Source organism: Calidris pugnax, unplaced genomic scaffold (assembly GCF_001431845.1).
Source record: "Calidris pugnax isolate Ruff unplaced genomic scaffold, ASM143184v1 scaffold276, whole genome shotgun sequence".
NCBI lineage: Eukaryota > Metazoa > Chordata > Aves > Charadriiformes > Scolopacidae > Calidris > Calidris pugnax.
The window spans coordinates 1,233,621-1,248,292 of NW_015091112.1; the positions used below are offsets into that span (position 1 = coordinate 1,233,621).

The 14,672-nt window shown below is 47.0% G+C and overlaps 1 protein-coding gene across 1 annotated transcript; it reads left to right on the forward strand.

The window, feature by feature from the left end:
* Positions 1-2,129: 2,129 nt before the first annotated feature.
* On the forward strand, positions 2,130-13,064 carry TDRD6 (tudor domain containing 6). Its single transcript, XM_014958192.1, has 5 exons — positions 2,130-8,592; positions 9,019-9,137; positions 10,193-10,282; positions 11,086-11,134; positions 12,714-13,064. The coding sequence occupies exons 1-5, from the start codon at positions 2,130-2,132 to the stop codon at positions 12,773-12,775; spliced, it is 6,783 nt and encodes a 2,260-aa protein (XP_014813678.1). The 3' UTR covers positions 12,776-13,064.
* Positions 13,065-14,672: the final 1,608 nt, after the last annotated feature.

The following is a 14,672-nucleotide window of genomic DNA, read 5'->3' on the forward strand; positions in this document are numbered from 1 at the left end:
TCTGGGCCTTCTTCTTCCTCACACTTCCACTTCTGACCATTGTCCCTAAAGGCAGCCCCATCAAAACCTTAAAGGGCTCTCTGGAAAAACAGGTGGGCAAAAGCAGGGAGAAATCACAGGATTGCAGGGAATAGATGAAACTGAGCAGTGTGAAAGCACAGGCTATCTCCAGGGGAGCACCAAACACAGCATCCACGTTTACCGCTTCCCAAGGCCCACAGAGGTGGTCTTTGCCTGCAGCTGCCCCATCCATAGGCAGGACAGCCCCAGACTCTGCTGTCCCTCTGTCTGGTGTCACCCTCCCCAGTGGTGCAGATCATAGAATCATGGAATGGTTTGAGTTGGAAGGGACCTTAAAGATCATCTAGTTCCAACCCCCCTGCCCTGGGCAGGGACACCTCCCACCAGACCAGGTTGCTCAAAGCCCCATCCAGCCTGGCCTTGAACCCCTCCAGGGATGGGGCACCCCCAGCTTCTCTGGGCAACCTGTTCCAGTGTCTTACCACCCTCACAGTAAAGAATTCCTTCCTAATATCTAATCTAAATCTCCCCTCTTTCAGTTTAAAACCTTTACTTGTCATCCTATAGCTACATGTGCTTGTAAAATGTCCCTCTCCAGCTTTCTTGAAGGCCCGCTTCAGATATTGGAAAGCTGCAATAAGGTCTCCCTGGAGCCCGTCATCCTATTGCTACATGTGCTTGTAAAAAGTCCCCCTCAGCTTTCTTGTAGGCCCACTTCAGATACTGCTGGAAGAGGGGTTTCATCCCTTTGTTCATTTTTGTGTCCCTTCTCTGGACCCACTCCAACAAGTCCATGTCTCTGCTGTGCTGTCATCTCCAGAGCTGGACACAGCACACCAGGTGGGGTCTCATCAGAGAGGAGGTTGGGAGAGGGGTTTCATCCCTTTGCTCATTTTTGTGTCCCTTCTCCGGACCCACTCCAACAAGTCCATGTCTCTCCTGTGCTGTCATCTCCAGAGCTGGACACAGCACGCCAGGCGGGATCTCATCAGAGAGGAGGAGGGGGGCAGAATCATTTTCCTCAACCTGCTGACCACGCTGCTTCGGGTGCAGCCAGGCCTTGGTGAAGGCGGGTGTCCCGTGTCACAGATGAAGGTACAGACTGGATGGCGACAGCCGGAGGGCAACCTCCACCTCAGATGCTGAGGAAGCCTGAGGCGCTGAGGGAGCCTAAGGGAGCCTCGGCCTGAGGCGTTGAGGGAGCCTAAGGGAGCCTTGGCCTGAGGCGTTGAGGGAGCCTAAGGGAGCCTCGGCCTGAGGCGCTGAGGGAGTCTAAGGGAGCCTCGGCCTGAGGTGCTGAGGGAGTCTAAGGGAGCCTCGGCCTGAGGCGCTGAGGGAGCTTGCGGCAGGCCCGGCTGCGGGCGGAGGGGAGGCCCTGCGCGCCCAGCTCGCCCCTCAGGGCACTCTTGCTCCTCTCTCCAGGCCGGAGAGAGCCGTGGAGCTGGGGCTGCCCGCGGTGGGCGCTCGGCCACGGCTCCCGGCGACGCCACCCTCGCCTCAGGAACCACCGCCCCCAGCGCCCCACCCCGCCCTCACACTGCGGCCCCACGCTGGCCAATAGGCGCCAAGCTCTGCCCGCACGCCCCGCCCCGCGAGCCCGCTCTGACCAATGGAGACTGAGAGGGCTCGGAGGGCTCTCCCCCGAACCCCGTCCTCCGGCCGTGCCGGCGTGGAGCATTCCACTCCGGACGAGGGTAGCGACGCCAAGCCCTGCCCGCACGCCCCGCCCCGCGATCCCGCTCTGACCAATGGAGACTGAGAGAGCTCGGAGGGCTCTCCCCCGAGCCCCGTCCCCCGGCCGTGCCGGCGTGGAGCGTTCCACTCCGGACGAGGGTAGGTCCGGCGGGCTCGGGGCTGAGCCCCGCGGCTCTAGCGCGCCCCACCGATAACTCTCCTCTTTGTGCCGCCTTCCAGTAGTTCGTATTTATCAGGAGTGGGCCGATGTATGGGGCCTCTCATCCCCTCCCGGTCTCCCTTCGCACCCCACGCACCCCCCCCCCATCAAAATGGATTCGGCCTCCCGCTTGTCACGTGGGCGGCGCGTGCCCTATGAAGCCGGGGGACTGGGGGCGGCCATTAGTCTCAGTGCGGGCGGCGAAGGCGACGGGATGAACTCCGGGCCGGGAGCGCTGCGCCCCGGCGCCGCCGTGTCCCTGCGGGTCTGCGCCGTGGGCATGCGCCCCGAGGTGCCTGTGGTGTGGCTGTGGGGGACGCTGGGCGAGCGGAACCCTAACTACGTCCGCCTGCGGCGTGAGATCCAGGCGACGGCGGGGCCGCGGCTGGCAGCTGTCCTGAAGCCCGGCGGGCTGGTGGCTGAGGGGGCTGAGCTGTGCACTGGAGACCTGGGCCTGGTGGAGGTGGTGGGGCTCTGGTACCGCTGCTGCGTGGTGAGTCGGCATGAGCAGATCTACCGTGTGTTCCTGCTGGATGAGGGCTGCACGGTGGTCACCACCCCCTATTACCTGGCGCGGGGCCGCAAGGAGCATTTCCACCTGCCGCCGGAGGTGCTGAGCTGTATTGTGGCTGATGCCATGCCCTCCGGAGGGCTCAGGGGGGCACCCAGTGGGGATGCACCAGCCTACACCTGGACGGTGGAGGCTATGGAGTTCCTCAGCTGCCTGCATGGCAAAGAGGTGTCTGGTGTGGTGCAGGCGGTGGTGACACCGCAGCTCATCGTGCTTGAGCTGCCCCAGCTGGTGGCCCAGATGTATCACCTGGGCCTAGCCAGGCAGGTCCCTCCCAGTTGGTTCTGCCAGGTGGTCAGGTGCTGCCTAACTTATAGCCAATTGAGGAACAAGCTCAAGGTGCAGCTTCCAGAATGTTCCCTTGTGACTTCTGCAGTGCCACAGCTTCTCCATGGTTTGTTGTCCTGTCAGCCTGTGTCACCTGCCTTGGATTACTTCTACCCACAGCTTCAGTTGGATATAACAGAACCTGTCTTAGTGACACATGTGTCTGACCCAGACCACATCTTCTGCCAGTTGCAGAGCCTGTCCCAGGAGATCCGTTGCCTTTCTGATACCATGCGCCACACTTACGACCAGTGGGAGCAGGATTTATTACTCAAAGTGGGTTCACCCTGTGCTGCCCGTGGCAGAGATGGCCGGTGGTACCGTGCGCTCCTGCTGGATCTTATTGCTGGGGAGCAGGACCAGCAAATGGCTCTCGTGATCTTTGTGGACTATGGCAGGAAGGAGACTGTGACCAGAGCTAACCTGCGCCATTTGCCAGTGGAGTGTTTTCGCATGCCTGTGGTGACTTATGCCTGTGCTCTTCAGGGTGTCTCAGATGGGGGTTGTGGCTGGTCCCCATGGCAGATCAATGAGCTGAAAGCGTTGGTGCTAGGCAAAGGAGTGAGTGCTCATATCAAAGCATTTGACTCCTTCGAGCACTGCTATTATGTGACCCTGTATGGGGAAAACGGCATCAACTTGAACCATCTTTTTGGGGTGCAGGCTTGCTGCCTGGTTGGCCAAACTGAGGCTCAGGAGCAGCTGGAAGTGGAAGAATCCACAGCTAAAGAACTGGAATTGCCACCAGAAGCGCTTCCTGTGTCTTTAACAGACGGAGGTTTGGCCTCTGTTTCTGTAGCTGGTGTGCACCTGAAGTTGGGCGCGTTCCATGATGCTCAGGTGTCCCACCTCCGGGACCCATCTGAGTTCTGGCTGCAGCTCCCTCAGCATCGCCGGCTGTTCAGGCGGCTGAGGCAGCGTATGTGGAATTTTTACTCCCACTCCACGAAGCTGGACGATGCTGGGTGGGACCTACAGACCGGATCCCTTTGTTGTGCCACTGGGAAAGAGGGTGCCTTTTATCGAGCGGTGATCACCAGGGTACTGAGGGATGGTGGGGTAGAAGTACACCTGGTGGACAGGGGTGATACCGAAACTGTAGATCGGTGTGCGGTAAAGGAACTGCTCCCTCAGTTCAGGGAACTACCTGCTTTAGCTTTGAAGTGTTGTTTGGCAGGTGTCTCCCCTCTGAGAGGGAGTTGGAATGAAGCATCTGTGGCTGCCTTCAGAGAGATTGTACTCGACAAGGGACTAAAGGTTCGCTTTTTGAGTGCACAGGGTGACAAATATGTGGTTGAAATTTTTGACCAGTCCCAATTAGGAGAGAAAAATGTAAGTAACCTCATGGCCCAGGGAGGGTATGCTGAATACCAGAGTTGTGAAGTGCCCAAGGCTCTCCAGAAGTCATCTGGTAAGGCTGTGAGCCAGGCCTCTTCCCCAGCAGGTGATGTGGAGCAAAACCAACTAAATGCAGGGAAGAAGCTCGGAGAAGAATCTAATCTAAAGAGAAGTGGTAGAGCCCTTAATCCCTGTACAGCTGTGATGGTCAGAGAGGGCCCTCTTGCAGCCATTAACAATTCTAAAAGTACTGACACTCTTCCTGCTCTGGAGTATGAGGGCAAGGAAAACCTGCCTGTTTCTTGGAGACAGAATTATGTGGAAATGAAGCCAAGTTTCTCTTATGGAGGTCAATTAGAAGTGGGAAATACAGTTGATGTCATTGTGTCTTATTTTGAAAATCCTAGTTATTTTTGGTGTCAGTTAAGTAGAAATTGCCATGATCTTAAGGTATTAATGGCTAAAATTCAGGAGTACTGTAAAAATTCATCCCACCCACATACTTGGCCAAGTTCTGTATGTTTAGCTCAGTACTCAGAGGATGAAAAATGGTACAGGGCTTTAATTATTAGTGAAGTTACTTCTGCAGAAAAAGTGGAAGTCGTGTATGTTGACTATGGCAACAGGGAGTTTGTTTCTCTCGAGAACCTACGCTCAATTAATGAACAATTTCTTAGGTTAGAGGCTCAGGCTTTCAGGTGCAGCCTCTACAACTTAATCCAACCAAATGGTCATGATCCTTTTGCTTGGGATGAGGAAGCTATTCAGGCTTTTCAGGAGTTTGTTGATACTTCATCGTCTCGCTTTGAACTGAAGTGTACAATATTTGCCTTGGCTTCGATAAATAATGAGCTATTTAACATTGTAGATTTAATGACACCTTTTCAGAGTGCTTGCAAGTTTCTGACCGAGAGAGGTGTGGCCAGACCTTTGTCTCCTCAAAAGTCTCTGGTATCCTTGGTTCAGCTTCGTTCTTACTATTACTCTATGCACGGTATCAAAATTGGGAGTGAGGAGGATGTTTATATTACGCATGTTGAGGATCCCTGGACATTTTACTGCCAACTAGAAAGATGTGCAGATGTCTTAGCACAGCTTACCGAGAGCATTGGTCGCCTAACTGAAACAATGACCAGCTTAAAAACCTTGCAAAGGTCTGGGAGATTGTGTCTAGCAAAGTATACTGACAATTACTGGTACAGGGGAGTAATTATGAAAACAAAACCTAATATGGAAGTCTTCTTTGTGGATTTCGGGAACACGGAGATAATAGAGAAGGATAATCTGCTTCCTTTACCCAGGGATGCTTGGGATATCTTGCTTTTGCCAATGCAGGCCATAAAGTGTTCCTTGTCTGATATATCTAATGTTCCCAAAGAAGCTACAGCGTGGTTTAAGGAAGCTATCCTAGAAAGGCAATTAAAAGCAATTGTGGTAGCAAGGGAATCTGATGGTAAACTGTTGATTGAGTTATTTGATGGTAAAACTCAAATTAATGCAAAACTGAAGGAGGAGTTAAGCTTGATAAACAATACAGGACTGTGCAGACACGTAGAAGATGAATCTTTGTGCTCTCAAAATGCAGATGGGAATGAGACTGCAGAGTCCTCTTTAAATGCAGGTAGACCTCTTGAAAGGCAAAAACGGGGCTCTGGAGACGAGGGAGGAGGGGAGAGTAGCAAAAGGCACTCCCTTGAAGATGTAAACCTTTTCCAGCCTGCTACCAAGGAAGATCTGGCAGCTGGGTTACTAGAATCTGGTGACACAATTAGCAGTAAGAAGGATGCTTTTTTGTTAAATAAAGCAGGGGAGGAGTCTCTGCTTTCTGTCCAGATGGGTGTGCAGTCAGATATTAAACCTGATGCTGAAGGCAGGTGTATAACGCTTGAAAATGTGTCTGATCTGCAACAGAAGGTAGTGCCAGCTCTTAAAGTGTCAGTGTATGTGTCTCATGTAAATGATCCGTTGGATTTTTATGTTCAACTAGAAAGTGATGAGGCTCAGCTTAACAGCATTTCGGAGAGCCTAAACAATGGGACACAAGCAAAGAGCCCTTGTGGACAGCTTTTCCAAGCAGGAGACTTAATCAGTGCTGTTTATTCAGAAGACAGCCTGTGGTATCGAGCTGTAGTGAAAGAGAAGACTTCTGACAATTTATTAAGTATACAATATATTGATTATGGTAATACCTCAGTAATTAATGTTGATCAAGCGCACAGGCTCCCTGAAGACTTGTCATCTATCCCAGCAATAAGCATTCACTGCTTCCTAGGTGGGCTTAAATGCAAAAAAAATACAATCTGGGCAGAGAAAGCAGTGCTGTACTTCACCAAGAGAACAAGTGAAGTTCTGCTGATGTGTGAATTTGTAGAGAAGGTTGAGGATAAATGGGAAGTTATTCTCAGTGACCATCAAGGTATAATAACAGTGGATTTAGCTGATGAAAATCTTACAAATAGGAAAAGGTCTTGTTCAACAGAAATACTTGATAGAGAGAACAGTGACGTGGTAACTGTGTGTGAGCCTCTGCCTCCCCAGGCACAAAATGAAACTTCCAGTGGAAGCAATTGTAAATCGTTTATCTGGAAGCCTCCAGAGGTGGGTCAGACTGTAAAAATTTATGTCACGGTGGTAAATGGTCCAGAATATTTTTGGAGTCACACTGCGGATACAGAAGACATGAACTACATAGAAGAAAAAATAGAGGAATTTGAAACCTTTGAACTAAATTCTTTGAATGATTTCAGACCTTGTATTAAAAGTGGTGATGTGTGTCTGGCAAAATATAGTCAAGATGGAAAGTTCTACAGAGCTCGAGTCTGCAGTGTAGCAGGTGACAGCATAGTTGTTAGACACGTGGATTACGGAAGCGAGGAAGCTGTTAGCTTGGAGATGGTCAGACAAATGCCCTGTGAATTGCTCAAAGTACCTAATCAAGCATTTGCTTGCTGTCTGTCAGGTTTCAATTCCTCAGAGGGCTCATGGCTTAGTGAAGCGAAAGAGAAGTTTTATAATATGACCGAAGACCTCTTATTAGAAGCTGAAGTAGTAGAAACTCGGGGAGATAAAGCTTCTGAAGTCCCTCTGTCTGTTGTCAAGCTGGAAGCTGCTGGCAAGAATATTAATGAAGAGATGAAGCCATTTTGGAAGGCTAATAAAGGAACTGGTGACAATGCTTTCTTAAACCTTGAGAACCCTGTACAGGAAAACAGATGTTCAAATAATGATATGGGTCTTTGTCTCAAAAGAGAAACTACAGCTGAGTGTCAAAGCAGCTTTGATAAAGAGATACATCTATCTGAAGGAGAGAGTGATAACAGTGTGTTACTAGAACCAACAAGAAGCTGCAGTCTTCAGATTTCGGGGAGTGAAATGAAAGCTGCAGAACAAGAATTATCTGAAGCTCCTTTGCAAGAGGATGCTGAGCTGAAAGCAGAACTGACGGGCAGTGCTTCAGCAGCCAGGTTTTTCCCAAACAATCGGGAAGAACTGCAAAGGTTGCCAGTGCTCCGGGTACAGTCGTCTTCAAGTGATGAAGCAGGGCCATTAGCAGAACTGAATCAATTAGAAATGCACTCTTCCTATGATGATCTAAAAGAGCTTGTACTGGAGCTAGAGGCGCTTTCAATGCAGTCCTCCTTTGGTGAAGAAACAAAGGAAGCTCTGGAAACAGAACCACTTGAAATGCAGAAAGCTTGGGGCAGTGAAGTGAGAGAGGAGGTGTTGGAACAGGAATCGTTTGAGCTGCCAGTTGCAAGTGAGGAGACAGAGCAGTTGGCAGCTCTGAAATTTCTTGATATCTTACCATCGCTTAATGGGAGAGGGAACTTGGTGCCTTCAGTTAGTGATGGAGAGAAGACAGACCTGATGCCTTCTGACATTGAGCTTTCTCTGGGAGAGAAGGCAGCAAAACTGGAATTGGATTTGTCTGGAACTTATAAAGCAGAAGCTAGAGAAGATGATTGGATGGAAGTAGAGTCTCCTCCCCGAAGGCTGTCTTCATCAGCTGGTAGATCTGAGAAACAACCGGATCTGAAGAGCGATGATGTACTGTCAATGCTAGGGGCTGAAATCGAGCAGCTTCTGGGACTGGTGCTGCCTAATGTGCAGCCTTCTCAGGAAGATGGGGAGGAGGAGGACTTGTTAGGGTTGGAACATGCTGCACTGCAAAGTTCTGCAAATAGGGGAAGTCAATTTCCATGTCTTACAAAAGACTTAAATCCGAGGCCTGTTTGCACTGTAAAATCATGTGACTGTGAAGTTGAGAAACAAAAGGAGTGGCAGAAGAAGGAGGATGACTGTTACGTGGAAGAATGGATGAAACAAGACTTGACTGACTTATTTAAAGAATGTGCAAATACACTTGTTCCATCTTCTGACTGTAAGCCTGGGGATGAAGTAGAAAAAAAGCAAAACAAGAACCTGGCTGACTGTGGTGCAGGTAAAGTATCTGATTTTTAAGGAGTTCAGTAATCAAAATGTACACATTCAAACTTGAGAATAGCTTTCTTGTAGAAACCTAATTGTTATTCCCTAGTACTATATTGGTGTTAATGTCAGTATGCTTTGATGGGTTAAGACATTGAGGTATCTCATGGGTAATAATGTGACAGTCTAGCAACAACTAATCTAACTTGGAGAGGTCAATGATTTTATGTTGTAAATATACTTCTTAACATGAAATGCATTTTCAAGATTGTTCAGGATGACAAATGCTTAACTTTCAAATACTTATTAAGTAAAAGTAGTTTGGAGGGAGGCAGGGGAGTATGGGAGCAGGTTTGTGAGGCATTGGAGTGTTTTGGAGGGTTTTTTTCCTGTGGTTTTTTTTCCTTCCTCCTTCATTGATATGTCATCACTTTTGTAGAACACAATGAGTATACTTGTAATCTGGAGGGCTTTGCTGTTGGTTCCAAGTGTGTGGTGTGGAGCTCTCTAAAATGGTGCGAAGCTCGCATTTTGGAAATATCTGAAAAAGGTACCAGGGTAAGTATGGTTTGAATATGCTTTCTGCATTCTTAAGATCTGGTACTTCTTTGGTCTTCCTCCAAACTTTGAATATGTTGCAGAAGTCTGTTACAGAATTTAAAACTTGGCATTGCAAAGGCTGGTTCTGGACTTGCAGACTATGTACAAGGAGCTGTGTCTCAAAGAGAGCAGATGTTGTTTGTCAGCACTTGATATTCCCTTCACTTCTTCCCCTGCATTGGCTGGGAAAGCTGAAGGATCTGGCTCCCGTTTGAGATGCATATTCATACGTGTGTGTGTTCTATCTGCCTGCAAGTTGCTGTTTTGCTACAGAGCTGTGTGCCATTAAATACAGAACTTGGCATTGTTTGATGCCTTAGTACTAGAACAGTGGAAACTTGGGAAGAAACTGGAATTATACTGCCATTAATAAAGAATACACAACTATTCCTACTTCAGTGCTATGTGTATTGAATTAGTGTTTGGTGGGTGCTAACTTTAACAGTGGACTGTAATCTAATGGGCTGCCTTGTTCTATGGCTGTTCAAGCTATGGGATAAATGAGAAGTCTTCCTCCAGGGCAACTGTCTGTGTGTGTATATATGCATATGCACAGACACTATACTTAAGTAAAAGGGCCTTTAAGTTGTAATTTAAGGTTGCAAATCCTTACACTTAATGAAAGTAACTTTTTGTAAAACTGAATGCCTGAGAACAGGGAAGGCAACTTTTTTTGCTAGTAGATTCCTTGTGTATCTAAAGCTAACCTCAGCTGTGTTCAGATGGGTGTCAGGTAGGTAGTGATAGCCCTATTCATGAGTTTCCTACTGATTCTGATCTAGTAGGTGTTTTCCAGCCTTCCTCTCTCATCATACTTGGGTTAGAAGCCTGGGAGAGTCTTGAGCAGATTCAGTATTAGATGTTAACTTGCTCTTCCTTGTGAGGTCCTGACTGAAATCCTTCTCAAAGGCAGGGAGTCCTCAATTGTGTTTTCCTACTACTGTGTCTTATTTGCTATGTGTATTCTCAGGATCCATTGCTGTGCTAGATACAGTTTGACTCTGTCTGTACAGGTCTTGATTCTCTCCAGTGGCAATGAGGAGATTGTGGATCCTGAGAACGTCTGGAACGGTATTCCTGACTGGGCTGGCAGATCATCTGAGGTATGGCCATGTGGTGGTGGACTGGGCAGGACAGTACCCATTTTTGGAAAGGGCGCTCCAAATTTAGTTGTGATTCTTTCTGTGTCACCATGAAAATAGAAAGACAAAGTTGCATTAATCTAAATCTGTGTTCATGCTAACTACTAGAAGCACAGGGTTTATCTTTAAGACATCATATTGTCCTTACTTCTCTCATGGATCTCTGTGGAGACTATAGACACTTGTATCAATCTATTATATAACTGATATAATTTATGTAAACTATTTATATAAACTGTCAGGCATCTGGCCTGAAGACTGTGGATCCAGTCTGGGAATAGATTAATGAAAACAGTTTGAAGGAAGAAATGTTACTGGAAGACTACTATTAATCAAGAGCTGTAGAACAATGCTCGTGATGTGTAGCTTTCAACAGATCATGCCAATAGGAACTAACTCCTAAATCATGAAAAATACTTCTATTATGAAGTAATTAGGAAATTATAGTAAGGTTTTCACCGGTGGTCTTCATGAAGTACCCATGAATGAAAAGCTCATGTCTGGAACCCAGAACTTGGGTTGTTTGCCATGCTACTGGCAATGGTAACAATCAATTTCTGGTTCATTCTTCACATGCAGTTTTTGCATCAAAGCAAAAAGTGTGCAGAAGACCTCTGTACTGAGTTGTAAGGGGGTAAAACAGTGGTAAATAAGAGTCCATCAGTGCTGATGTTAAAAGCTACTCTAGTATTAAAGGAAGCCCCTCAATGGAGAGCTATCTTGGCAGTAGTGCCATCTTCCTAATAGAATCCCTTTCTGTTTAGGCACTAACCCCTGCAACAGAAAACTTACCAGAGGAGTCCTTACCTCAAGGTAAGACTACCTTAAACCTTCCAAAGAGGTTATGTACTCCGTGGTTGGATGCTTTCTAGTTTTCTAGAAAACGCTCTACTTTAGAAAATACAGTTGAAACTTCTTTTTTTTTTCTTTTCTTTGATCTTATGTATTTAATACTGTTGCAATTTTCTTAGTAGCATTAGCTTCTGTGCTATCAGTTTAATGGTGAATACATGCAATGAAAGCTGTTACTCTGTCTTGGTTAGAAATCAGGGTAGTGTTTATTTAGTCAGCTTAGTAGACTGAGCCTCTTGGACAAGATGGGGTGGTTACACCTAAGTTATAGATCTCTGGTAAGGTTTTGAGCAGTGGCCACCAGCATGGTACTCTTGCTCATGTTTCTGAGGCAGGGTGAGCGACTGCCAGGCAGACCCTACTAAGCGTGGTAGTTTGGGATTGGAATGCCCCAATCCTTTAACAAATCTTGGTCTATGAATCTAAGCCCATAATAATACCAGCTTAGTTGTTGTAAGGATGGTTTGTGACTAGTGCACGTACATCTTTATTGTTACTTCAAAATTTTGAAGTGTTACTGGCAAACACCAATTCTGTTTACCAAAGAAAATAATACAAGTTCGTTCTTATTATATATTATTTCTATAATCTGTGGAGTGATAGAGCAGTTCTGGTGGAAAGGGACCTTTGGAGGTGCTCAAAGCAGGGTCAACTAGATCAGGTTGCTTAGGACTTTCAGGTCTAGAATCTATTCAAGGATAGAAACAGCAGAACCTCTGTGGGCAACTTGTTCCTATGTTTGACCGGTGGTGGCCTGATGGTGGCTGATCTAAGCTCAAGGAGAGAGAGCATTTGTGTTCTCAGTGATTGAACTGGTAATGGTATTTCAGTGCAACTATGCTGAAAGCTGACTGTGTATGGGTAACAAATAATGGAGCCTGCAACAGAGACTTAGTCACCTGTTGGCAAAAAGGCAGTTGAAAACAATTAAAATGTTAAACTGGTGAATCTACAAATCGTCCCTCAATTGCCTCACTCAAATGCAGCATTACTCTTGATCTTGCTGCTTCTGGTTTTGATAATACTTCAACACTTCATTTTGGGCTTCCCCCCCCTCTTTGGTTGCTAATTATTATTGTCCAAATCTGCCAATTGTCTGTGTTCTCAAATACTCTGTAGGGTGTTAGTGCATGCACCCTCAGCAACGGTGCAGAAAACATGGCCAAGGTCATGCAGAACTGCATCTTGCTGCACATGTGGGTCACTGCCTAGAAAGGTGGTTTGAGTAGAAGGTACCTGATCCACAGGATGTAAAAAAAACTCCTGGAGTGGCTCATGCTCAGGCCACTGAGGGGTGGAATGGCTTGAACTCGTAACTGAGATCTGGGAGCACCGCTCTCTTCATCGTCTTGGGCAGTTCTGTTGTTTCAACTATTTTATGAAGTTATTGTAGAAGGATAAGTGTAGCCTTTTAATATGGTCCAGTCTGTTGATGACATTTGGTCTGAAGCCTTGTAGAGCTATGACTTCAGATATTAATGCATTTATATGAGTTTACAGGAACATCTTGATGGGTCTAATCTGTTTTTATTCCCTGTAGAAAAGCAAACTGGCTGCAGTTCAGATTTAGCTGAAGATCCTCATGTCCTCCAACATTCCTGAAACCAAGTGACACATTGGCCACATGAAGCTGAAAAGTACCTCTTGTATACATTTCCATGGAAATGTATTTTGATGGAAAGAAGAACACAGGCAAAGCATTGAGCATTCCTTCTGCTGGACAAATGCCTGTAGCTACTGTACTTCCCTGTGAAGGAATGGTGCTTGTGGGTAGACTGTCATTGTCACCTGGGCTTCTTACAGCTGTACTTTCTTTACTAAAGTAAGGATTTGCCTCTTGACTGGAATTCTTTACTGGATCTATGTGTGCACTAACTTGTATCTAGCTGTTGGTGGGTGATTCTTGAACAAAGGTTTCTTGTGAGTTGCTGTACAGGCTACTGTGTTGCACAACACTTTCTGATGTTTGCTTTTTGAAAAGTTGCATTGTTAACTATGGTTTCTTTTTTTTTTTCTAAGAAAAATTGAGGGGGTTTGGGTGGGTTTTTTTGGGGGGCAGGTGGGGGTTGATGTAGGGTTTTTTCTCTGTAGGGAAACAGTTGTTTTGGGTTGGAGCCCTGCACTTGGTGCTGTACTAAAGCAATGGAAGAAGCTGGAATAAAGCTTTGGCTAGCATATGCTCATCAGTGTTTTGTTAATGACTTGGGTCCTTTCCCTGTGTGTAAGCCCAAATGCTGTATGTGTGTGAGTATCTTACTTGTGCTGGACTTCGATGTAGCCAGGCACATCCTGCACTTACTGGTTCTGTTCTGACCCAGAGCAGTTCTCTAGGGCACAGAATGATATGGGATTGGAAGGACCTCTGGAGATTACCTAATCCAAGCCCCTGCCAAAGCAGGTCCACCCAGAGCAGGTTGCACAGGAACGTGTCCAGGCGGGTTTTGAATGTCTCCAGAGATGGAGACTCCACCACCTCTCTGGGCAGACTCTTCCAGGGCTCTGCCACCCTCAAAGTAAAGAAGTTCCTCTGCATGTTTAGATGGAACTTCTTATGTTCAAGTCTGTGCCCATTTCCTCTTGTCCTGTCATTGGGCACCACTGAAAAAAGGCTGGCTCCATCCTCTTGACCCACCCTTTAAGTATTTGTAGGCATTGATCAGATCCCCCTTCAATCTTCTCTTCTCCAGACTAAAAAGAACTAAGTCCCTCAGCCTTAGAGAGATGCTCCAGGCCCCTCATAATCTTTGTAGTCCTCTGCTGTACACTCTCCAGCAGTTCCCTGTCCTCCTTGAACTGGGGAGCCCAAAACTGGACCCAGTGCTCCAGATGGGGCCTCGCCAGGTCAGAGTGGAGTATGACCTCCCTCCACCTGCTGCTCATGCTTCTTGATGCCTGTGAGCTGTGCTGAATGCTTTGAAACACCATGCAGTCACATACAAAATAGAACTTGTATTTTTGACATGGCCTTAATTGTACTAATTAAAGATGAAGCCTTTTCTCCAGACATGGAGCAGACCTACCAGAACAGTCAGAGTGGAGTATGACCTCCCTCCACCTGCTGCTCATGCTTCTTGATGCCTGTGAGCTGTGCTGAATGCTTTGAAACACCATGCAGTCACATACAAAATAGAACTTGTATTTTTGACATGGCCTTAATTGTACTAATTAAAGATGAAGCCTTTTCTCCAGACATGGAGCAGACCTACCAGAACAGTTTTGCTGCGTGTGTACAGTTCCATAAGGCCTTCTTAAAACAGCTGCAGCTTATCTCACCTTTTATTCTCCACCTCCTGTTGAAAAGGGTTTTCTATTTTCCAGTCCTGTTCCATGCTCCTGGTATAGCACAGGTTCTTCCTCCTTTTCTGAGGCTGTGGATTTTTCATACTGCCATAATGTTTTAGGAACCTAGGATCTCTGACACTAATAGTCTGGCTGAGGATCACAGATCTCAAGTGTTGGTGTGTACTCAAAAAGGGAAACGCTTGCATGTTTGTTCCCT